The sequence below is a fragment of the Rhinolophus sinicus genome, linkage group LG02 (assembly GCF_036562045.2).
Source record: "Rhinolophus sinicus isolate RSC01 linkage group LG02, ASM3656204v1, whole genome shotgun sequence".
Taxonomy (NCBI): Eukaryota; Metazoa; Chordata; class Mammalia; order Chiroptera; family Rhinolophidae; genus Rhinolophus; species Rhinolophus sinicus.
The window spans coordinates 153439602-153466378 of record NC_133752.1 but is presented as its reverse complement, the minus strand read 5'-3'; the positions used below and the strand labels follow the sequence as shown (position 1 = coordinate 153466378).

At 37.2% G+C, this 26777-nt stretch overlaps 1 protein-coding gene across 3 annotated transcripts in view; it reads right to left on the bottom strand.

Moving 5' to 3' along the window:
• Nucleotides 1-1046: 1046 nt before the first annotated feature.
• DBX2 (developing brain homeobox 2) overlaps nt 1047-26777 on the bottom strand; it is a 37199-nt gene continuing 11468 nt past the window's right edge. The window contains exons 2-5 of one of the 3 annotated variants that reach the window (XR_012494003.1): nt 23789-23884; nt 12935-13122; nt 5943-6522; nt 1047-2772 (exon numbers count right to left, since the gene is read on the bottom strand). Coding sequence is in view for 2 of the 3 variants with exons in the window: in XM_019748352.2 (XP_019603911.1) it covers nt 6190-6522; nt 12935-13122; nt 23789-23884 (617 nt within the window). In the remaining variant the exon portion in view is untranslated. Of the gene's footprint in view, nt 6523-12934; nt 13123-23788; nt 23885-26777 lie in introns of all 3 variants that reach the window. The other 2 variants (XM_019748352.2, XM_074325808.1) reach the window with 2 other exon arrangements.

Genomic DNA, 26777 nt, shown 5'->3' with positions numbered 1-26777 from the left:
AGAGAAGATCACACAGACCAAGCCAAAGAATCCCTAGAGCTACCAGAAGCTGCAAGACACAGTTTTGTAAAACTTTCAGAGGGACCATGGCCCTGCTGATATCTTGATGTTGCATTTTGGGCTGCCACAACTGTGGAACAATAAATTTCTGTTGCTTTAAGCCACAGTTTGTGGTAATCTGTAATAACAGCCCTAGGAAACTACAATGGAAATTCCTAGTAAAAGGATTAGATATGCATTATGAATTAATTATATCACTGTATTTTATTCTAATTTCATATGCCTGATTTTTTGGTTTTCAGTTAGAATCAAGCACTTGATGGTTCTGCTTTAGGTTTAAGTAACATTAAAGACTCCCTTTTAACCTTGGAAAGTTCTGATCCCAGAAGATTCGCCCCATAATTTGTATTGTTCAAGCAGCTTTGAAAGACTATTCATATATTTGTGAAATATGGGTGACTCTAGACTAAATAGGCAAAGCAGCCTTAAATCATCTCAGCCTTTTAAATGGTGACAGATGCCAGATACCCATTTGTTTGCTTGACTTTTTCTTTTTTTTTTGTCCCATGTTGTGGACAATAACATGTACTTGGAAAAGCTAAATATTAATAATACATCAAAGTGACCGTAGAGCATAATTAAAGAGAGATAGAATACTACCCTACATTAGTATGTTTTCTGCTGGTTATGTACTGAAATCCAAGTGTATACACTCCTTTGGATTTTGAATGGATGGGGTACGTTTTAATAAATGTCATAGTGGGTTTTTTTTGGAAAAGACTCTCCTTTTGGTACATTTGATACTCCTTGATATTCAACGCCACTGAAAGCCCAAACTTTCTCAATTTTCACTTTACATTTTATGTTTGCTTAGTTTCCATTGAATTAAAAGAAATAATAAACATCAGGTTGTTATTCTTAAGTACATTTTATGATATAGGAGTCCATGATCATTCTTTCATGACCTACCATGTCCTGGCCCCCATCCCCTAGTCCACCTCAAGAAGTGAAGGAGTTATAATGGAATATTACGTAGCCATCATAAATAGTTTCGAAGAATTTTTAATGGCATGGGAAAATGTTCTCTGTATAAAGTTCAGTAAAAATAAAAGGATAATCTGGATATACACTATATCCAAATTTGTTTAGACACACACATTTGCATATACATACATTCAAAAGTGAAAATTTTTCACAAAAGAGCTAAATTGGCTATCTCCATGTGGCAGAATCACACATAAATTTTTCTTTGTTAGCTGTATTTTCAAGTGTTTCTTTATAATGAGCATGTGTAACTTTTATAACCAAAAATTAATAATAATAATAATATGAGAGAACCCAACTAATAGCTAGAAGTTAAGAACCATCTTTGGGGGGCTAGTCCTGTCTTCTTACGGTAGTTGCTTTAAATAAGGTTGGTTATTTCAGAAATAGTTTATAAAGGATATAAATTTATTCAGCAAAAATTTCCCTACATATTCAAGAATACTCATCATCCTTATTTCCCCCAACTTGTGTTATTTGCTTTTGCTTCACTCTTTCCACCCACCATGAGTACAGGTTGATCTGCGGCTGAGAAGGTAATAAGAAGAAAATAGATAGTAGGGTGTACTATGAACAAAAGAAAGTTACTGAATTCTTCCCGTGGAGTCTTTCTGATTCCTCTTTGGACCCATGTGCCCCGAATGGCAGAGAGCAAGCACAGAAACCCAGCAATGCCAAGAAGCTTGTATTTTTCTGAACAGTGGAATACTTAATCCCACCACTGCAAATGCAGAGATGGGGATTTTTGGAGAACATCAGAAGATTAGCTTTTGCCCCAAATTTACTGAATCCAGTCACCAGCAGCACAGAACATTTCGAAAGTCATTTGGCAAGAAGACTAGATTATAAATTCCTTAAAGGCAAGAGCCATGCTCTTTTTCATCTGTTTTCCTAGAGCCTAAGGACAGGTCGTCACACATAGTGCCCAGTAAGTGTTGAAATCCAGGAAGGAAAAATATTTTCTGGATTTCAGATGACTGCACAGGCAGTATCCAACAAGCTTATGAACACAATGGAATGAGCTTTATTGTTTTAAAGGCCGGGAGAGCTTGATGAAATCACTGGTCATCAAGGGATGGGTCATGGAGCATGTTGGGGAATACGCAGCTTTTTAAAGAATGCATCAGAATGGGGAGTGAACGGGGCTAGAAAGGACATGTGTGGTTTGAACAAGCATGTTCAATTGCGATTTTATATTTGAAAAGTGGAAAAAGTTTAAGTATAATAATTCTCAGGGGTAGAGAAAGAGGTGTGAACGTCAAAGAGTATGTATGAAATATATGTCCAAATATGAGCACATATCTGACTGGTTAGAAGCTCTGGTGTGTTCATGTGTATGGATACTTAAAGTTTGAGAAATCACTGGACTAAATAACTGGGTTCTCCGTTCAAACCACCTCATTACGATCAAAGTAGAGCTGCCTTTTACATTAATGATGGTGGCCTTGTATGTCTCCAGATCCAGGGATCATTCCTAATCTGCTTACATACTTCAACCCATTATATTAAGCTTTATAAAATAGTCACCTTTATAAAAGCTGGAGGGTATTGCTCACCATTTTTTGCTTCTCATCCACTTAAGATCCATTTGACAATTTCTTTTCAAAAATTTTAAATACTTTTGCCTCCAGGCTTCTATGGCCCTGGTGCTTACTGGAGAAGTATTTGTCTGGAAAGCAGACAACAAATATACTACTATGTTATCACACGGAGAAAAGAAGTCAGCATCTAGATAACAAAAGAAAATACATGCGTAACTACACAGTAGGGGGATGGAAGGCTAGCAGAGCACAAATTAAGGCAGAAGAGAGACCCTTGTCAATTACAATATCAAGCTCAGCAGTTCGCTCCAACAATTCAGATAAGTGAAGGCCAAGTAAAAGCATAGCAGGCTTATTTATGTATGTGTACTGTGTGTACGAGGTCTGACAAGTTCGTGAACTTGTTGCAATGATGTTGCTAACCTCTTTTCATATCAGAGGGATTATTCATTATGAATTTGTACCAACTGGACAGTTAAGCAAGTTTACTATTTGGAAGCGCTGAAAAGGCTGCATGAAAAAGTTAGATGACCTGAACTTGTCACCAACAATTCATGGCTCTTGCATCACGACAATGCACCAGCTCACATGGCACTGTCTCTGAGGGAGTTTTTAGCCAGTAAACAAATAACTGTATTAGAATACCCTCCCTACTCACCTGATCTGGCCCCCAGTGACTTCTTTCTTTACCCAAAAATAAAGGAAATATTGAAAGGAAGGCATTTTGATGGCATACAGGACATCAAGGGAAATATGATGACAGCTCTGATGGCCATTCCAGAAAAAGAGTTCCAAAATTGCTTTGAAGGGTGGACTGGTATCAGTGCATAGCTTCCCAAGGGGAGCACTTTGAAGGTGACCATAGTGATATTCAGTAATGAGGTATGCAGCACTTTTTTTAGGATGAGTTTGCGAACTTAATTGTCAGACCCCGTATGTTTTTGTGTGTTTCTCCTAAGCATTTCTCATATATTCAACCAAAGTGTATTTTTCCTAAAACTTAACACATTCCAAAGTGGAAACCAATTAAAATATTTATTCGTATAATCAAATATTAAGCCAATCTAACAGAGAGAAGTCCCTGCTGGGTCTCAGAGCTTGGGGTGAAATCCTAGGGAAAGATCATTTAAGTACCAATTAGCCTACTATAAAACCTGGGTAATCAATGGCCATGACAGTTTCTCTCATTTGATTTTCAAGTTATTCTAAAGGAAAAGTGATCATAGATAAGTACTTTATGATTTTTAGCAGTGAATGATCAAAAAATACATTTCCATTTCACACTTAAACACTCCTATGGGGCTATTTTCTGTGGAAGTGTCATAAGGGCTTTTAGAATTCTTTACTTTCCTAAACTTCAAAATTAAAAGACTACTTAAGAGAAAACCATTCCCCAAATAAGAGATTATAAAGAATAATGTGCTTCTGAATTTCTTTAATAAATCTCATGGCAATCCCCCAAATGTATGTCTTAACAATGCATCCCATTGCTGGGTGAATACATTCCACAGTGGTATACACCCCCACATGGTTGGTAAGATTTCAAGATTTGAAACTTGACTGCCAGGGTCCAAATCCCATTGGTTAACATTAACCTCATGACTATGGGCAATCACCCTAACCACACGGCCTCAGGTCCCTTGTCTGGGTAACAGGAATCCTGATAGCAATAGTACCTACCTTATAAGGTTATTGTCACTAGGATTAAATGAGGTAACATACCCTAAAGGCTTAGCACAGTCTCTAGCACATAGAAAGGACCCAATAAATGTAAATGAGGTTAACATCAAACAAAGAAAAGAAGCCATACTATAAATCATTTTTCGGGGCGATCATTTCAGAAGTTGTCACTTCGTAGGTTATCTAAATGTCTCATCACTGATGTACATTGGAAACTAATATACTACCGTATGTTAACTGTAATTGAAAAATAAAGAAAAATCTTTTTCAAGTTTAAAAGTTAAATTGTTGTCAGCAGATCCCTACCTCTACTTCCCACAAAGAGGCACTGAGACAAGCTTCCTCTGAGATGACTTTTAAATAAAAGATCTTGTGATAAAGATAGGCTGGCACACACCAATTCAAATTCTATTCATATAAAATAATTTCCTGATGCTGACTAAAACTATTATCTTCTGAAATACTGACTTTTCTTTTCTTATACTTTTTTTTATCTTTCAATTACAGTTGACATTCAATATTATATTAGTTTCAGGTGTATGGCGTAGTGGTAAAATATTATCTTTTCTAAACCCTAAACCCTCAAAGTCTATAACTAAGAACATAAGCAAATTAGAAGCCACTCTTTTTATGTAGCTTTCTCACTAACAAAATTCCACATCATGAACTTCTAATAATGTTTCTTGTCCACAGATTAGTAATAACCTAGTTCAAAACCACATCATTTCCTTTTTCTGCCTCATTTCCTTCAAAGTGAAGCATAATTTTTTTTTCTTGGACCAGGAATAAAAATTTCTAGATTAAGCAAATCATTACCAGAAATGCAATTTTATAATAATACCATTTCAGAGACTCAAAAAAACATAAAACATCTGTATGGTGTTTGTTAATACATAAAAATAACCTAATATATATAGTGTATACCACCTAAGTGGAAAATTGAGTCTATAACTAGAAATACAAACAGAAATCACTATAGATTCCACCGGTATCGTGTTTTGAAGTCCAGTTGGGAACATTTAAAGAACTGTGACACTTCTTTTAGTCTTGGCCAGAGGTTACAAACTGCTTGGCACAGATGTCTTGTTTGGCAAATACAGTATTTTAAAAATTATTAGACTTAAATATCTTTAGGTGGGCCATGCCCTTTTCTTACCTGACAGGACCTTAATGATATTTTACTTTGCAAACCCTGATTAAGGCCCATCCTTACAGAGAAGAGATTAAGAGATAATCACTAATTAAATGGGTACTTCCGTCACTGATGGCCTGATAAAGTCCACAGGCTTGGAAATTATGGATACTAATAGTTACATTCAGAAATTCTCCTAGTTTGTTTGTTGCATTAAATTTAAATATATATTATACTTTCAGTGTAATCAGTGGCTCATTTGATTAGGATTGCTGAGTTGTTAAAACTCATTTACTGCTGAATACTGAAAAACTAGAAAATAGAGGATTTCTTGAAACATGTTCTTATGGTATCAAAATTTGTATTCATTTTACTTTTAAAAAAATTAATGGTTGGTTTTTCTTCATATAAAAGGAAATGAATTTGTTCAATGCAATATTTAAAGAGAAACTAGTTTCTCTTAATGTATTTTAATGAATATTTATATATATATATACACACACATAGAGACACACACATAGAGACACACACATATATACACATACTTAGAGCAGGGACTGAGCCAACTGTTTCTCTCATTCTTTTCAGTTCCTTCTGGACGATTCTATTCCACTGACAAATTAAGTCTGAGTCTAGGACCCAAATAAGAGAACACTGGGGAGGGTTTCCTAAGGCATTAGTTCATGCATCACTCCATTAGTTTTAGGCACTGATGAGGCACAAGCTAGCTGGCTTTACAGTCTAAACATTAGTTAAGTGTTCTTTTAAATTAACATGGAGGGATGCTCCCATTCAGATGGCCGCAGTAAGTACACCCTTGTCTCCAGGTTCTTCTTCAGAACACAAATACAGGGCACCTTGTAGTGAATTTGCTTCTGAAGGCTGTGCCCCTGAACTCTCGTGCATTAGTCTTTCTGGAGGTTCTGGTGAATTCTCCCTCCATCTTGGACTTGAGTGCTGTTGGGAGACTTCCCAGAGTGAAGGACATGGAGAAGGGAAACCCAGAGCAGATCGAGAGAGGGAATCCTCTTGAAGGCCTACTTCTTGGATACATCTGTTGGAAAGCACTTCCTTTTCTTTGGAATTCCGCCATTTCATCCTTCTGTTCTGAAACCAAATTTTCACCTATTGATAAAATAATTGGACAAAATGATCACTTATTCCACATTACTTTTCTTCAGTATTTTAAACTATAAGTTCCCCTATTATGCCTTCTACTTTATGATGAGAGTCAGTCTAGCAAAGTCCTTGTGGCTTTTCACATGGGCTCCTTCAAAAATATCCGAGAAATTACTTTAGTATAATACCCACTCACCCCCCCCCGCACACTTAAGAAATAAAACTACTGTGGTAAATTGATTACATCCTGTAAGTTTGACATCTTCAAGACTGATTTAACTCTCTTAGGTATTTTAAAACATCATTTAGTCTGTGCTAAATTATTTATTCAAAGGAAATGTTATCTACTAGTAATAGCATTTGAGTGTTTATTTTGTACCAGGTGTCAGGTACTCTATGTGGATTATATAATTTGATCCTCACAATGACTGCAAGAATTCCTCCTTTAACACATAAGAAAACTGAGGTTCAGAGCAATAAATCAGTTCAGGGTCACACACCTAGTAAAATGGAAGCACTTAGACTAGAATCTATGACTGTCGCACTCCAGTGTCCAGGCTCTTATAAACATTCGGATCGCATCAGGAACTTTTGGAGGCTAAATTAAGAATACATTTCAAAATGTTTTGATAAATTTCAGGCTTGATACAGTTTCCAAGTTTGATTGTTCCCAGGATTTATCAAACTTGAAAATTAGACTCAATAAATGACAATTGATTATAATTAACCCAAAAGTACTTATGATGGTGGTTTCTAATTTGAGCCATACCTTCCCGCAACACCATTTGAGTCTCTCTTTACTATTACCCTACCTCGTTACCTCCTGTGCAGTCAATTGTGCTTGAGCAGAGAACTTCACAATTGCTTTCCTGATAATCTTAAAAGCCAATCACATTGTTTTCCATGCATTACATTACATCTTTGCACAAACAAGTTAGTAAATGTCTGTTTTTACAACAGAAACTGAAAAAAAAAATTTACCTACAGAAATAATTATTAAAGTATAACAACTAAAAATTTATCCCAATGAAGGAAAAAATTCTATCTGAGATAGCGTTTCTAGACTGGCAAAACAATTTCTTCATTCTTTCAACTTGATTGGCAATGTTTAAAATGGCTACAAAAGAAACCTACTCCCAGCAACTGAGTTCAAAAGACTGCCATCTCAGTTACAATCCTGCGATTAAGGCTTTTCATAAGAAAACAGTACTAATGTGTATATACCAGAGCATTTGGTTCTATTCATGAGCTCATTTATTATTTGCAGTGGGCCTTTACTCCTAGAAAGCCTGCCAAGTACTTCTCATGGATTTTCACTAAGACTATTATTTGTTCCCATTAGTGATTCTTGCCTTTCTCATCACATTCATTATTTTCTTCTTCCTTTAGATTTTGTGAATATCTAGACATTTTTTTTAGTGCTATCTCAATGAAAAAAAACATCATGAAAGGAGTTTCTTCACAACCAATGTTATTGGGACAAATGTACATATTTGGGAAAAGTCATACAATAAAGGTTCTACCTCTTACCAAATACAAAAACAAATTCCAAATAGATTAAATAGCTAACCAATAAAAACAAAATTATAAAAGTTCTAGAAGAAAATATGAGAAGTTATCATTATAATCTTGGGGAGGTGAAAGTTTTCTTAAGCATGACATAAAATACTAAGGCTACAAATTAAAAGATAGAGCTGAGTGCATAAAAATGAGAAATTTATGCACAAATATAGATACCATAAATGTGAAAAGCTCCCAATCTACCCAAAAGAATTAAAAGCAGAGACTTGGAAGCTTTTTAGTTTGATGCAGTCCTATTTATTGATTTTTACTTTTGTTGCCTTTGCCCAAGAAGACATATCCAAAACGATATTGCTAAGACCAATGTCGAAGAATTTTACGTTTTCTTCTTGTTTTATGGTTTCAGGTATAACATTTAAGTCTTTAATCCATTTTAAGTTTATTTTTGTATATGATGTAAGAAAGTGGTCCAGTTTCATTTTTTTGCATGTATCTGTCCAGTTCTCCCAACACCATTTATTGAAGAGACTCTCTTTACCTGATTGCATATTCTTGCCTCTTTTGTCATAGATTAATTGACCATGTAAGTGAGGCTTTATTGCTGGGCTCTCTATTCTGTTCCATTGATCTATGTGCCTGTTTTTGTACCAGTATCATACTGTCTTGATTATTATAGCATTGTAGTATAGTTTGAAATCAAGGAGTGTGATACTTCCAACTTTGTTCTTCTTTCTCAAGATTGCTTTGGCTATTTGACATGTTTTGAAGTTCCATATAAATTTTAGGATTACTTGTTGTACTTGTTCTGAGAAGAATGGCATTGGGAGGAGATATTTGCAAATGATATTTCCAATAAGGGTTAATATGCAAAATCTATAAGGAAATCCTACAACTCATCATCAAAAAAACAATTTGATTAAAAAATGAGCAGAGGACCTGAATAGACATTTCTCTAAAGAGTACTTACAGATGGCCAACAAACATGAAAAGAAGATGGTCAACATCACTAATCCTCAATACAAATCAAAAGCATGAGATAGCACCTCACACCTGTAAAAATGGCCATTATTAAAAAGTCAACAAATAAGTGTTGATGAGGCTATCAAGAGGGAACCTTCATGCACCATTGGCGGGAATGTAAATTAGTACAGGTACTATGGAAAACACTATTGGAGGTTCTTCAAAAAATTAAAACTAGAACTACTGTACTACCTGGGTATTTATCCAAAAAAAAAGAAAATGAAACCACTAAGTAAAAAAGATATATCATATCTCTGTCCATTGCATTATTTACGATAGCCAAGATCTGAGCAACCCAGGTATCCATTGATAGAGGAATGGATAAAGATGTGTTATTACATATATAATATACATAATATATATTTGCTGTGTATAATGTGAACTTTTTTGCCCAAATTTGTGAGGGAAAACTAAGGATGTGCATTATACATGGATAGTACTAGTTCCATTTCCCTGAAATTTTGGGCTAAAAATGTTGGTGCACATTATATACAGGAGCGCATTATACACGGCAAAATACAGTAGCTAGTAAAACGATTAAGATACTCAAGTTCTGGTGATTAGGAAAATTCAAATTACGAAACAACAAGTACCATTGCCAATGACATTGGCAACATTTTTTTAAAATTATAAATAGTGGAGAGTTTGTAAAAAGGGACCATTTGTTATTAAGAGTGCAAATTTGATATAACTCAATATCTTAATATTATATTTGGAAATAAATGTTTTAATGTATTACAATTGAAAATGTACATAAGCGTATAAACCCCACTCCTAGTTCCCTACCTTACAGATATATTTTAAAAGTGCATGAAGATATGTAATAGTGAAAATTAGAAGTAACTTAAAGTTGAGGACAGCTAAGCCAATTATGATATATCCATGCAATGGTCTGTTATGAGATACTGAAAAAGAATGAAGTAAATATGTACATTCTGGAATGAAAGGAAACATTCCATGACATTTAAATGGGGGAGAAAAAAGCAAAGTGCAAAACAACAGGCATTGTCAGCAGCATTATTTATAATGGCCAAAAACTGGGAACAATCCAAATGCCCCTGCGAATGGATGAGCTGCAGTGCACTGTGTGCTGATGTACAGCGATGAAGACGAAGGAACTACTGCTACACACAACAGGAACAAATCTCACAAACTTCATGTTAAGTAAAAGAAGCCATATACCAAAGAATATGCACTGAATGATTCTACTTATATGAAGTACAAAACGAGGCAAAATTAATCTACGCTGTTAGAAGTCAGCATAGTGGGAGGAGCAGGTAGTGACTGGGAGGGGCTATGCAGGGGGCGACTGGCCCAGGTGATGTTCTAATGTGTGATGTATGCTGGTTATACAGGTGATTTGTAATGTCCTTCAGAAGAAGTCAAAATATATGCAGAGTATGATCCCATTTTTATTTAAAAATATATGTGCACAATTCTAAGTCTCAGCTTCTTCATTTGTAAAATAACAATGGAAGTAGCTACCACATAGGGTCATTTTAAGGATAAATGACATCAAATATAAGGGCACATGGTAGTCATTATGCAAATATTGGTGATTATATGTTAGTGCATATACAACACACATGCAATTTTATTTTTAAAATAATACAATATATCCAATAAATTCAAACAAGAGACGTTTAAAAATGACAGTAGTAACCAAGGAGTTGGATTGGAAGGGGAATTAGATGAGCTTTTATTTTTAACTTTTCCACTTTCTCTTTTGTTTGAATTTACCATAATAAATACCATGTATTGTGTCATTAGACACAAACGCAAGTAAGAAAATGTTAAATTACTTCTGAGATGTTCACCAAATTCAATCAGATAAAAAGCATTCATTGCTGTGGCACCTGAGTTTTAAAAACAATATAATCAAATATGTAAAACTATGTGCCTGTGGATAAGAACTGGAAGATAACATACAAAGAGGAAAACAATTTGTTTTCTTGGAGTGGAGAGATTATGGTCCTCCCCCTCATAAATATTCTTTAACATGCTTGCTGCGTTCTCTTTCCATAGTGAATTTTTAAGATTATATGTACTATCTGAGATTTTCACACTTTCTCACAGCACCATCAGACCAAACCTAGCCACTTTTCATCTTTTAATACCTACTTCAAGTTTCTATTCAACCAGAGCCTGCCCCACCCTGACCTCCCAAACGTGCACATTTTCTCCCCTCCGATTCTGGACTCTCTTACCCATACCAGTGTGACGCAGGCCAGGCCCACCAAGCCACCATGTGGTCCTCAGGCAGGCCCACAATTCCTCTGTGGATCAGACAGTTCCATCACTAGGTTCCCTACGGGTATGGGGACCAGTCATATGGCTGTCCTTTCCAGAGATGAGAATGAATGTGAGACTCCAGAGATACATAACGTTGAGGACCACTGATCTAGTTCCTTTATTTGGCAGTATATCTAACCTAGCACATGATATATCCTATATGGTGTTCATCAGCTTCTGCTTTGTTTTCCCAGTTGGTTGTATAAATTCCCGGGGTGCAAGTGGTGTATCTTAAGCAGTACTTATCAACCTTCCCTCTTACTGCTTACCTAGCACAATGTCATGCATACATTAGACCATCAAGATATAGCTACTGATTCATCTGCCATACACCTAAAATTGCTCGGTGACACAGAATTCCTATATTTGTCCCCATTTTTTAAGTGAGAAACTGAGGTACAGAGCAGTCAATTAAGGGTATGGACTCATTAATTGCCACCCAATGAGGAAAGCACAGATGGGCTGATCTAGGCCTGTTACCCTCTACCACACCACATACTGCTTCATATGACTAAAAAAAAAGGTGGGAGCAACAAATCAGTTCCTTAGGGAAAGGAAGCAAGAGCTTCACCCAAAAATAGCTGGTTTAAATAAAATCCAGTTAGAAACTAGGTCATTTGTACTGAGGGAAAACAGAGTATGGTGGTTAATACAGAACTTCGGCTAGCCCTTCATTGCCTTTATGCTAATCCAAAAAATCCAGGTGGCTGCAGCCCTGCATCAAGAAAGCCAGACTGGCGAGCAGAGTACCTGTGGCATTTCAGTCTCTGCCATCCCCCTTAGCCAAGTGCCCTGCATATCTTGTACCTGGTGGCTCCAAGTTAGGGAGAAATCAAACTCCAGAATCAGGTTGCCTGGGGTGGGAGCCCAGCTCCAAAGCAGCTTTACTACATAACATCAGACTTGTGTTTCCTTCTCTACATTTCCTCATCTAGAAGATGTGGATGGTTATAGGGCTTATTTCATATGGTAAGCATAAGGATCAAACAGGAAAGGCTGGAGCCTTATACTGTTAATTATTTGTCATTAGCAGGCCAAACTTTAAGTGGAGTATTCTGCACTTCCCAAAAGGCCAGAAAGTCTTATTCAAAAGTATATGAAATAGCGATGTATGAGAAAGGTTTGTAAGTGTTGCAAATGCGAAATTACTTAACTATACTTGACATAAGCCCAAAATGCAAAATAATGAAATCCATTAAGAGGTATTTATAAGTCACTCATTCATACCTTGATTTTGGATTGGAAATGAAGAAAAAGAGGAAAATTGGTTTCTGTTTTTGTAAGGAATTAGGTAGCCTGCTTCTCTGAAAACAGCAAACAATTTAATGATGTAAATGCCACATCCTCAGTGTTTCTGTTCATGTGGGAAGAATTAATAAGGCAAACACCTAGACCTCTAAGTGTACAGACCTATTTCCAAATAGGAATTGTGATATGTATTTCCACCCACTAAAAAAAATTATGAAATCATTTCAATAACACTTCAGGGTCCAACCTCCTACAACGAATATTTGCCAAATGAATGGCATACACTGTATTCCTTCAGAAATCAGGAGCAGTGGACATTATCCTGCTCAATTAGTACCTGTGATTCCTTTAGTCCCAAGTTGATGGCAAGTTTCTTTCGGTCTGTTTTGCTGATATATTTCTGCTTCTGAAACATTTTCTCCAGAGCCTTTCTCTGGTCCTCAGAAAATACGGCTCTTCTCAAAATACCCCTCCGAGCTTTGGAATTAGAGTCTTGTGTCAGGAGAGGCAGCACGCTCTCTTCTCCTAGCGGTGGGAAAAGATACAAAAGCCCAGTTAGTTTCAGTGAGGATAAGTCCGTCTGTCTTTCCCTGAACAGTATCCTCCTTCTCTGTACCATAGCCAAATAAACTTGTCTCTCAACTTCGTACCCTCAGAGCAGTGTTTCTTTTCCTCTTTTTGGTGATGGACTCCATGAAGAATCTGATAAACACTATTTGCTCCCCAATGAGAAAAAAGTACATATACTTGTCCTCCCAATTTTGGATGTCATGTCAGAAAGCCCATGATCCTGAGTTAAAAAGCTCCAGTGCAGAATAAGTAGTAAGTGGTTTAAACACTTCATTTTTCTCTAAGTCTTAATTTATTCATCCTCTCAGGAAATATTTGAACACTGACCATATTTTCCAGGTACTCTGCTCAAAGCTACACACTGATAGATGTGTTTTATTGCACTTGTTACCTACAAAATCTAGTGGAAGGCATTTATTAAACTAGCATCACAAGTATAATGAAATATTTCTAGGGAAAGTGCCTTTGGGAACATAAAATAAGGGGTCTGATCTTAATCTGAGATGTTAGGGAAAATTTGAAAGAGTCAGAGATGTTTAATCTGAGAAGGGAGGTTTGGAAGATCTCCAATCACCACCACCACCACCACCACCCTAATTCAACTGATCAGCAACTCCTTCAGGTCTGAGACATTTACTACTTTTTGTGCTCTGTTGTGGCTAGGACAACACTGGTTCCCACCCTCTGAGAGTTTCATGCATCATTCATTCATTCATTCATTCATTCATTCATCTTCCCAGTTGTGGTAGGCAGAATAATGACCTTCTCAAAGATGCCCATGTCCTAATCCCCATAACCTATGAATATGTTAGATTACATGGCAAGGGAGAACTAGAGTTGCAGATGGAATTACAGTTGCTAATCAGCTGACATTGAGATTAGGAGAGTATCCTGGAATATCCTTGAGGGTCCAATGCAATTACAAGGGTCCTCATAGGTGGAAGAGGGAGGAAAAAAAAGGAAGTCATAGTCAGAGATCTGAATATGTTACACTTCTTGCTTTGAAGATGGAGGAAGGGGCCACAAGCAAAGAAATGCAGGCAGCCACTGGAAACTGGAAACGGCAAGGAAACAGATTCCCATGTAGAGGCTGTAGAAGGAATGCAGCCCTGATGACACCTTGATTTTAATCCAGTGAAATCATTTCAGACCTAAAGATAGCAAGTTTGTATGATAATTAAGTTTATATTGTTTTAAGATGCTAGGTGTGTGGAAATTTGTTAAAGCAGCAAGAAAACACTAATACACTGGGTATCAGGCTCACTGGGCTAATTGCTGAGGATACCAGACAAATAGCACATGGTCCCTCCTATCCAGGAGCTAACTTTCATGTGGAAGCCCTGATACATGAACATCACTCCAGAAATAGGCACCAGGGGAGTAGGGACTCCAGTTTATGGCTGTAGCTGATATGCATTTTGGTGCTTAATAATTATTTCTAAAAAAAAAAAAAATAACAAGCAAATGAATTGAATGATCTACAAAAAGCTCCAGTATCACGAAGGAGGAAATTACAGAAGTAGAATAGTCCAGAGAAAACAGTCAGGTTGAGCCAAGTCTAAAAGAACAAAGCAGCCCAGTGGAGAAAGAATGAAAGCCAATCCCGGCAGAGTGACGAGCATGTCTAAAAGCACTAACGCACAAAGGAATACAGTCTAGCCAAGGAGAAGGAAGCAGCATGCAAGACTGGGGAAGGGCATGAAGCAGAGAGTGCAAGCTTGCAACCATATCCAGCCTGCCAACGGGCTTTGTTTGGTCTTAGAGTAGTGATGAAGAATTCTGGTTGACTTGTCCACATATATTAACCGGGAGGTTCACAGGAAGTCCAGGTTTCCAACATCTCCTCAAAGGTAACCACACCGGGCTCACTTTCCGCAAAGCAAAGAGCTACATGAATGAGTAGCAGATAGCTCCTTTAGAGGAAGTGTGTGGCCCCCAGTTTGCCATAGCCTCACCTAGCTTGTTTTTTACCTGCCAGGCTCTTAAAGACATTTGGACCTCTGGAATGGAGATTATGGAGTGGAATGGAGCCAGATCATAAAAGACTATAAGGGTTTGGGACATTATCCAATAGGCACTGAAGGTCAACAGAAGATGTTTCAGTAGGGTGTGACATGGTAATAAAAAACATACACTGAGCACTTACTCTATACTGTTACATTCACTCTGTGTTAAGCTGCTGACTTGCGTTATTTCATTTAATTCTCCCAACCAATCGGTACCATGAGTGCTACTATTCTTCTCCCCCATTTTACAGGTGAATAAAATGAAGAAACTTTGCCCAAGGTCACATGGCTAGGGTTTCAAACCCCAAAAGACTGATTCCAAAACAAAGGCTTCTAACCCTATGCAATACTGACACAATTCAACTTATATTTTAGAAGGAGAATGTCAATAAATGAAAAATTTTGTTAATTCTACTGCTGTAATATGATAGCTTCCTTTCCTATTTGTCTAAAATACTGCAAACATCTCCCAGCTAGTCCCTCAGCCCTGGGTTACATCTTACTCTGGTTCATCCTCCCAATGCAAGAAGAACCACTGGCTTCTCCCTCTTTCCTTCCAGCTCTATAATATTTACATCTCCTTAGAAGAGCCCCTGGGATGTAATCATGCCCAATTCTTTACAAAGGTCTACTTTTACTGATGCCCTATCCTTTCATCCTCTCATAGGATCTTAGTTAATTCTCCATTTACAGCACCTACTTTTTGCCTGTCTCATGCCAAGGTCATATCTTGAAGTCAGGTATTGACAACTGGATTTACTATTTCTTTACCACAGATTTAAGTAGTCTTATGCAACAGTGGTCAATAATAAAAGATATTCTAAATATCTCAATTTGTTCATCTTTTTCTAAATGCTTTTCTTCTTGAACTTTCCTTGGTATAGAGAACATGGAATTGGCACTTCTGCATTATTTGAGAGCACAGATTTATCTAGTGGGATGATGTTTCTCTAGAAAGTGTCAGAACACAGACTGGAGTATGGAAGAACTGGGTTTGGCTCTCAGCACTTATCAGTGTGACTTGGAACAAGTTCATCTCCTCCAGCTCATCTTATAGGGATGCTATAAAGATTGGATGAAATCACACAAGAAAATTTCAGTGCCAAGCCCACAGTAAAGATCCCACAAATGTATTTTCCTTCCCCGTATTGGATTTCATTTGCTTCTTATAAGAATGACATGCCACAGACATCCTCTGTACAGATGAGGACGTGTTCAGAGTGGTTAAGGTCCAAAGCTACACACAGGACACCAAGCTCGGCTGGTAGCAAGGCTTTCTGAATCCAGATCCTTGGCTCCTTCCTCTGCCCACACTGCTTCTTTACTCGGGCAGGTCAAGAAGGGGAAGGAAGAAACATCTATAAATACAGCCAAGGCTCCCATCTGTGACTACGGGCTTCTGCTCCCCATCCTGGGTTAGTCTGTGAGCCTGGACCCCATGGTACTTCCTATACAGCCTAGTAACTGTGTCCTCAAATTCCACTGTGTCCTTTTCACTTGATATTTTGATTGTGGCATTCTTAGTTTATAAATATGTCTAATCTACCATTATGACTGCCATATTATAATATTAACACTTAGGGGAAGAAACCAAACTATCCAAAGGTAAAGTTACATTATGCTATATCCACGCAATGCAATTTTGAAGAACCATTAAAGATGAAGACTATGAAGATCAGACAGCAGCAAAGAAAATACACTATAACACATATGACACATAAGATACATGCTATGCTGACAATTAAGTCAAAGTCAGAAAAAAGATCAAAAATCAAAAATAAACACTAAGATAAGTTATTAATGTAAAATTATGGACAAATAATTTATGTCCACTCCAGATTATAAATCTAGGTCTAGTTTCTCAGAAAAATGAGCAAATAGTATAGCAACCTTTTGGGGGACTAATCTGGCAGAGGGACAGTTGTTGCTCAGTGACAACTGACGATGCATCCAATCCATCCTTCAGGTGCTCCCCACTGGTAAGGAGAGGTCCAAGAAAAATACAGACTGCCATAGTACAGTGAGGTAAATACCCACAGATCAGAGCAGAGAAAGCAGTCAGAGCACCAGATAAGAAGCCACTTAGTCTTAGAGGCCAACAGAGTAAAGCTGTGAGAGAGCAGAGCAGCTAGAACAGAAATTCCTCCTGGGGGCTAATTAGACAAAGGCAGGCAGGGCAACCGGATTAACATTTGCACCTGCAAGCTCGTGAGAACATATATGAAAAACGGTGGGTCTAGGAATCTCACACAGCTTGGTATTTCCAGAGTGCAGGGTAGGAATGGGGAGAAACAGGAGATAAACTGGGAAGGTAGATTAGGGCCGGGGGTGACTGAAACAAGTTGAGGTTAGAACTTGGCACAGTGGAAAGCATTTCAATAAGGACCTGACCAACTTAGCATTTTCAAAAGGCCAATATTTTCTGAGTTAATATAACTTTCTATATCTATATAGAAATGAAAAGCAAATTTATGGACCTAAATATATGGAGGCTAGTTTTTTTTTAAAAATCTACATATACTTTTTTTTTTCTAAATAGAGGTTTTATAAGTAGAAGTCAGAATTTTACACATTTTAGCCCCTTCATGTTTAAATAAAACAGTGGGGTAGCACATTTAAATGCCCCTAAAACTTTTCATAGAAGCCCATACGTTTTCCTAATGAACTAGTTTTAAGTAAAGAGAAAGAAGAGTTCCACCAAGGGAATCTACAAATAAATTATTCTTACTGTTGTGGTAAGTACTAACATTTTCGGGCTCACAGACTCAAACCAGACACCAACGTCTAAATGAGAGTCCTGGGGTGGTTGTGAGGGTCAGAGGGTCGACCCCTGGGTCCGGCCCTCAGGTTTCAGTGCCCTGTTACAAACATGAATTCCACCAACATACAAGCAACAATATGGCAAGATAAAGAACATCACATTCTTCTTTTCTTTGATAGCTGCCTGGCTTCTCTTGGTGCCGCCTGCAATACACACGTCACGCTTGTTTTCATAAAGTGATGTGCCTTGGGTTCCTACAAGAAGTGTGTTACAAGATGCTGCTTCTACCACTGATGCTTCTTTCCACATCTCACCCATGAGTCTTTTATGGGCTACCTCTGGATCTAATCATAAGCCACACTGAGGAACCTACACCATTTCCATACTTCCTAAACCTAAGAATACATGCTCAAATTTATGCCTGCAAACAAACATGGACTTCCAGAACTTGTTAGTGACTCAAAAATCTCTCAGAAGCTATTGAAAAGTTATCAGCAACAAATACCTCCAACTATTCCTAAATGCATCACAAATGTCTGACTTGCACAGAAACTTCCAGGAGATAAAAAAAATAAACAAATGAATAATATAAAAATAAACAGATACAGAGTTTAAGTCATATAGTAGAAAGGAGGCTTTAAAATCCAGGACCACCAAATCAAGGTGCTACAGGCGCTACCAATTTGGGGATATCATTATTATTATCATTATTATTATTGTTTTATAATGTGGCTTCAATATATATTTGGAGCTCAACATCTGCTGATGTATGTGCCAACTACATACAGCACGTTACATAATCTTTACAATAATTCCCAGCAGTAGATACTGTCATCCCCATTTTCCATAGGACAAAAATAGAAACTCCAGAAAGTGAAGTTGTGTAATTGAGGTCACATATCAAAGCAGAGTGAGGCCAATCAATGCTCTTTAAAATTATACCAAAGATTGTCAACGTTGTGAGTGGGCAGGGAAAGAGGTCAGAAGGTGGGGACAGTCATATGAAAATGGCAGAATAACCTGGGATGGAGAAGTTTTCAAAAGCATGATTCCCTAGATCCTAAGATGGTCCCCAAGCACCACCCCCCAGGGAATCTCCATGTGTAATGGGCCTAGTAAGGACACTGCAAATGGAGGTGTGTGTGAATGATATTGTTGGGGTGGGGAGGGGAAGGTAGGCAGCAATAGAGAGACACAACATTAGATTAATTAGTGGAAGCCTCTGCCTCTTCTTTTTCCTTGACCTCTAGAAAACAAGTCTTATTTCTGAAGACAGGGCATTGCTATTTATAACAGCCAGCAATCCCTAGAGAACAAAGGGGGACCGATATAGTCACTTCCTAGACATCAGCCTGAGAGCAAAAAGCTGCAGCTCTGCCCTGTCTTGTTACCACTGCAATCCAAGAGTCATGTCCCCAGGAACAGGGTGCTAGTACTTTGTGTGATGTTTCGACACACCTTGACTCACTGGCACCTCTGGATTATTGATCCCATTTGGGTTAGTTTTCTTTGTCCTATATTCTTTCGCCTTACTGCTTCAGAAAGCCCTGACAGAGTTTTGGACCGTTCATCCCTACTGCTGCTTTTGGTCCACTGTAAGCTCCTGGACCCTGCCATGGCACTGACCTTGCTGTTTCCTGTTCTGATGGTCTGGCTAGGTTTTATTTTCAGGGAAACACAGTATTTCTAAAAGCACAATCCAGTCACCTCACCTCATTCTGTAGACACATACCGAGCTAACAGTACAACCCTTTCCTACTTTGTTCTATTCATCCAGTTCTCTCCCTCCCCTATACTGTACTTGTGCCCTTGTTTGGGGGAATCTAAAATCAGGACTTTCTCAGCTGCCCTACGAGATTTCATGTTACGTTCAGGCAGGGCTATAGATAAGATGAGGGAGAAGTACCCTATATTCCCAACCCCCACCACTACTACTTATGAACACGTGGGGAGAAGGGAAACTCTGCTGCAGGAACGTTACCCATATACTTTCACTGCCTCTGTAGAACCGCTGAATAGAGCCATCAACCTGGAAAATCTATTGTCTTTGAGTCTCTGACTCCTTTAAACATTCTTCCTGGTTGAACGAGTGTCATTTATCTATGGAGCACCCCTCCCTTCACTATTGAGAAGTCAAAATCTATATTCAACTTATTGTACAAACTCAGCAACATAATTAGGCTTCTTACTCTATCAGAACCTAATTCTGCATCCTCTGAAGATAACAGAGTGCTAAAGAGAAAGCCTTAGGAAAGAAACTTTCATGCAGTCTTTTACCGACTTCCACAGGTCTTGGTCAGTTTCCTCAGCCCACTCACCACTCCAGCTGAAAGCACAGTCAGGTCAGGTGGCAAAAGTACTATCAGAGCATTGCCACCGTTTGACAGTAACACTCACAGGACCAACCTACATGCGCAATAACAACATAATGTCCCTTTCCTGCTGCCTTCAACAAAATCCTAAATTTAAATTTGGAGAATATATTGTGTTCTTTTAGGTTTTAACAAAGAAGGGAAGAGAGGGAAATGATCTCAAAATGGAGAATATAAGGTCATCTCCCAAGAAAAAGGCTGAGCAGTTTGTCCCAGAATATTTCCCTGTTCATATTTTTATAATGCTGCTCCCAATTTAAACTTTGTCATTTAATACATAAAATTCTCAAAAGGTCAAATTCTAGTTGAGTACTCAAGGACAAAAACGAAATAATTACCTGATGAATTCAATTAGCTATTGTACATAATTAAGACTCCTGTATTTTTTCAGGTAGTTTCTTTTTAAGGTCATTCTCTGCATACATTCCACAACTTTCCATTTCCTCTTAGCTGAGAAATGTGTTATTTTGAAAAAAAGCCTTATGGATGTAATATCAAAGGTTTTCCTCACACTGCTTTGAGGGAGGGGAGAACTTTTTAACCACTGCCTTTTAATTTTTCCCCACTCTAAGGGTTGTGCTTAAATAGCCTATTAAACTATTTATTATATGTGAGAAGGGCACTGAATGAATGATCGTTTCCACATTGCAACGAGTCAATCATAAATCTGAAAGTTAACAAGAAAAACTAAATCAATTTTAAACAAGTGAATCATGTTAAAAGAGTCAAAGTGATATTTCACTTGCTAGTTATGGACATGTTGATCTGATCCTACACTTTCAGACATAGTGAAGTCAATATTGTGAAACAATAATGAGGGCCATTGATTTCATCACTTATTACAATTTTTAGTATAAACCTTAATTTTTGGCTGTCCGAGCTGAAACTTAATACAACATTACTTAAACAGTTCATTTTTCTTCTTTTGTACAATGGAAAAAAGAATTAAATGTTTGGGCATAAAAATCGTTCCTGTTATTAAAAAGAGAAGAAAAAAAGAAAATCTAGTAAATGCCTTAAATAAAAATGATTACTGTGCAGACATGAGCCTTATTAACTGTTCCTTGGCCTCCTGATTATTTATGTAAAATGCTTTATTGATAGCATAAATCCACCATTTCATTATTTGCTGCCAACACAATGAGCATTATACACAACAAAATAAGAAATTCATTTCAGATTTATAACTAATGAGACACCAATGTTTACTTTAAAAATTCATGGTATCTCTAAACCGTTTTCAAGTGCCAACTTTAGAAATGAAAACAAACAAATTGCAGCATTCTCTTGATCTGAGCTGTGCTGATTTTCCCCTCTGTGTGCTTTATTAAATAAAAAAGATAAGCTTGGGATTTTATAAACCTCCAGGGATCGACACCACCACATTTACAACGGTTATGTCCAAAAGCATCAAGTAGGAAGGACTGGGAAGCAGAGGAAAATGAGACTGCAGAAAGTAAATTTTGAAGCCATTGAGAAGATGAAGTTATTTTGGAAATGTCTTCAGAATTATTTCTATGTGCTCTATTTATTAAACTGGCCTGGACATTGGTGTGCTATCATGGCTTGGAGACTCTTACTAAAACAGTGCTAGAAAATGAATACACACACATTTACAAATGTCCACCTGTTGTTACACGGGATTTTTTTGTCCATTTACACTTATCTAAACTCCATTGCCAGAGGTTTTCTAAAGTAGAAGACTAGTATTACATCAAGGTGAAATAACTGAAATTAGGTGTGGGACCTTTTGTTATCTCCACCTCTGGAATACAACACTAAAGATTTAATTCCACACAGGAATGCCACTATGCTATGGTATCCGGTTTTGGGGTTTTTAGTCACTACTCCAGCAGTCTTTTCCTGATACTCTCGTTATACGGTGATAAATGTCTCCTCAATTTGCACAACAGTTTTCAATTGCCCTCATGGGAGACCACCTTGAAGGAGCGAGTAAAAGGTTTAGTCATGGTTTCCATTTTTCTATTTGAATCAATGCATTCTAGTTAAATGGACAATTAATAGGTCACTTCCAAAATAGTAGTGTATCAGTCCTGGTTCATAAACAATCCCCACAGTTGATAATGGGCCCTATGTATTCAGCAAGTCCTATATACACTCAGCTCATCCACTAAATCCCTTTTCAGGTGGACAGAGTTATATGGGAAGATGAGCTAGAATGAGTCTATAAAAGTCAGTTTCATTCACTGCTTTATTTTTCAGTCAAGTGCTTTAAATGGTGTCCAGAAATTCACTTGGAATGTGAGACAGCAGAAAAGACTGGCACACAGAGCCTTGCTTTATGACCATACAAAAGGGCAACTGACCCTTGCCCAAGCCTTTTCCATGTGAAATGGTTCCTAAAGTTCATCTGCACAGTGAAAAATCGTGGTGAGGTCGCGTGTGGATGAGTCAAGTGAAAGTGGCGATTGGTCACGGATCTGTCACCCATTGTGGCTGGGTCCCAGCCATGTAAAGTGCTCTGTGGGAAAGTATCAGCCCCCTAAAGAGATGCTCAGAAGCTTGCAGCTCATTAAACGGCCAGCATTTGCTGCCTCACTTGTCAGGAATCACTCTGCTGAGCAACTGCTCTCCTGAAACATTCATGAAACACACAGAGAGAGGCAGCCGCCTTCTGCACTCAGCTATGACAGAGCTCTGACTTCAGCCTGACTCAGCTCCCACTTCACTTTTCACCTGGCAGAGCTGTTAACCTGAATCCATGTTTTCTCGTGGGCAGCTGAAATAAAGGCACTTCTCCACTGGACTTCTTTATCATAAACTCAAATTCTCTGCCTGCAGATTCTTCTCTGTCCTAGAAATCTCAAGACCAAGGTGAATGTTATTTACTTTCACTGAGACATTTTTTTATTTACGTGTGTGCACACACATACACACTCTACAAGTTTTTGAAAATTGTCATTCTCACTCCACCCCTGGACCCTATTGAAGTTTTGTAATGTTTGAAGAACAGTTCTCTTGCAAATATTTCATACAACGCTGACTGGTTTTCTTCAAGATCACAAAGGAGAGGCATTCATCTCTTTTTACAATCTTGACGATTTTAAATTATTTTCTATGGCCACCTAGTGACCTTCTGTGTCACACATTTAGCTGAATGGAAATTTTACACAGCATAATTTCTTAGCCTTCCTTTTCTCTTCTTTAAATGGGTATTGCTACACATTTTCAAAAAGAGCCAAACTGGTCCCTCTGAAATCTTTTCTATCACATGGAAAACAAGTCGCTTTCCTTGGTGTGTCAGCCCTGGGTTTCAATGCCATTGGAAACCGCTCACAATTGCTCAGTGTGCTGAGGTTTGATAAATCTCTGGAAACCTCCTGAATAGGATCGCTGTGATTTTTAGTGAGGAATTAGCTCCCTGCCATTGCATTACCAATTAGTTTTCCAGAGCACATTATATCCTGCTGCTTTGGTTTACAGAATAACTGAGGCATTGCTGATGAAGCATAAAAACTTACTTGGAAAAGCAGTGGGGGATGCAGCGCGCCGACAGGACCCACCACAGCAGGCCGAGTAGAATGGCGGGGCACTCAGGAAAAAAGGTTTGGAAGGTGCTGCAGAGAAAGCATCGATCTCATTGATTAGCCATTTCTTTTAAACAATATTCAAAGTTCCAGTTTCCCAAAAGTCATTGAGTAAAAGCACTTCATTTTCTGAGCCTTTACTTAGTTATTACTTTTACTGAAACTAAAGTCATTTAAAACTTCAAAGTTCCAGCCTTTATTTGTTGAAGAGCTTGCCAAATAATTTAATCAAGATTTAGAAGATGTAGTGGAAAGCCTCAAATTATCAAAACCAAATATAATAGTTCATTTTCTGTGTGGTCATAATTCTAAGTAGCAAATATCAAATACTTCTTTATTTAAAATATCCTAGAGCAACGCAATCCAAGAGAACTATCTACGATGATGGAAATGTCCTTATCTGCACTGTCCTATATGGTATCTATTGATTTGTCACACATGACTACTGAGCACTTGAAATATAGCGAGGATGACTAGATAACTGAATTCTTAATTTAAATTATTTTAGGTTTAAATAGACTCATATGGCTAGGGGCTGTCATATTGAGTAGCACAGCTCTAGATATAATACCAAGAAATAATCTGAATGTTAAGTGCTTACGTTCAGTTTTTTAAAGCGTTTATATTACTCTACTGTTTAATTTCAGAAAGATTTTTGAAATACATAGTTAGTTGGATTCCAAAGTTTATAACAGTTAATGTACTGAACAATTCCCTATCAAAAAGTGGTTTTGCTGATCACATTTACACATTTCAAAGTGTTTGAGAAGAGTAGTAACATTTTATTGCAAGAGAAATCTAATTAAACGGAAAGCATTTACGCTTATAGTATAGGGAGTTGTCATATAATTCTGTTCTTCTCATTTTATTAAACTATGCTGCTTCTAACATGTCCAATACACATCCATGGGCTAGTTATCATTACTCTGGTACATAAATTTTAAACTCTGTTCCTCAGTAGATGAAAAATAGCTATAAAGGGTGGCATAGAACATTAATAGCTCTTTTTTATTGAGCACTTACTATGTGCCCACCTTTGGTTAAGTACCTTAAATACACTGTATCCTAATGAGGTTTAATACAATATAAATGTGGGTGAGATTTCCTGAAGGTGGGCAACTTCCTTTTACAAGGGCATGCCCAGTAGAGTGCCTGGCACATTCTAAATAGTCAATACATTTTTAACAAATGAATGAATGATCAGCAAATCTATGACACAGGAAACTTCTGATCATCTTAGGTAAACAATGAGGATGAGGAAATTAACCCCTTCTCTGCTCCCGACTTAGCCTGAAATACAGTATCTTCTGTAACAGATGACCTTGAAATCTAGACCATGACTTCAAAATAAATGTTTTTATTACTTGCTCTACACCAGGGGTGTGCAAACTTTTTTCAACATTTTTTACCAAGGGCCATATGCGGTAAAATACACAAACAGCCGGGCCCCTCCCTCAAGGTGAAGTACGTATTGCCTCACCTGGTTTATTTAAGTGAACTAAATATATTTTTGGAATTTGCTGCAGGCCAATTAAAAATGGATTGCGGGCTGCAGTTGGCCCACGGGCCGCAGTTTGGACACCCCTGCTCTACACACTCAATGGCAACTCTTTTCTTTTCTCTTCTAAATTACATATAGTGAAAATTATTTTGATACACATACATACCTTTTTTAACAACACCGTAATTTCAGACTCGTATATTAGCCAATTAATGAGCATGTGTTTATTGTCACTAAAGTCTTTGAAGGATACCTCCAGATAAGTGTATTTCCCATAAGACTTTTGTAGTCTCAGGGCTCTTAATGCTTTCAAATTGTAACTTAATCATAAATGCAGGTTTTTTTCTCTAATATAATGGAAAGTGGTCAATATTAATGTTCCTTTTTAATAGCTGGATCTTACAATAAAATGTTTGTCTTATGCTATTTTGAAAATACGGCAACTAAACAAAGTATGAAAAAAAGACCAATTTTGGTGTTCAAAAAGTTCAATAAAACTTTAAAAATTTTTCATTATTATAAGTTGTTCTTATATTGACTATAAAACCATCATAGAAATGATAAGTCACTTCATTTGAATTTAACATCTTAAATTATATTCCAAGTATATTGCATTATTTAGACAGAGTTATATTTTCCATTATTTTTATGGATATATGAAGTATTTTGAAAAATGGAAATGCATTTCTATGTATAAAAGTTGCCTCATTATGTTTATTCTCAAGCATTTCTGTTAACTAACTTATTTCATCTCCAAAATAAACACTCCATTGATAATTAAGTTATGGCTATTGTGTTATTTGGCAGTTTTTAAATTGAGATAAAAGAAAAAGACTCAGTGATCTTGCATTTACATACATACAATTACACATTTATCACAATAGCTGGAAACACACACAAAAAAGGAATATTTTTGCTCAATAGAAAATAAGTACACTAACGACAGATACTATTAATATAATGATGCAGGATATGTACAAGTTACACATTTTATAACTCTAACCAAGGTGTTTCTCAGTCTAACCCTACAGCCCCAAAAATGGAAAAATAAGGGGTAAAAAAAAATAAAAAATGGGTGGTTCATCTGAAACAAGTGATCAATTAAGTTCACTTGTAATAAATATCTTAGTGTTAAAATTAGCCAGAAAAAGAGTTGTAATTGAACAGTTTTTTTTTTTATATTGCTGTACATTATTTTAATATAGTAAAGCTGTAATCCAAATTACATGCTATCTGTAGTAACAACTCTAGTGGCTAAACAACTGCATGTGTCATGACCAGGCTCAAAGTTCTATTGCGCAGAATTTCTTCACCATTTTAAATCAACTCTTTAACACACATATACTTATTTACACAGGGGATTAGTCAATTCCTGATGTCTATACATAAATACACCTTGTTTAAGCTGGTTTATGTGGAAAT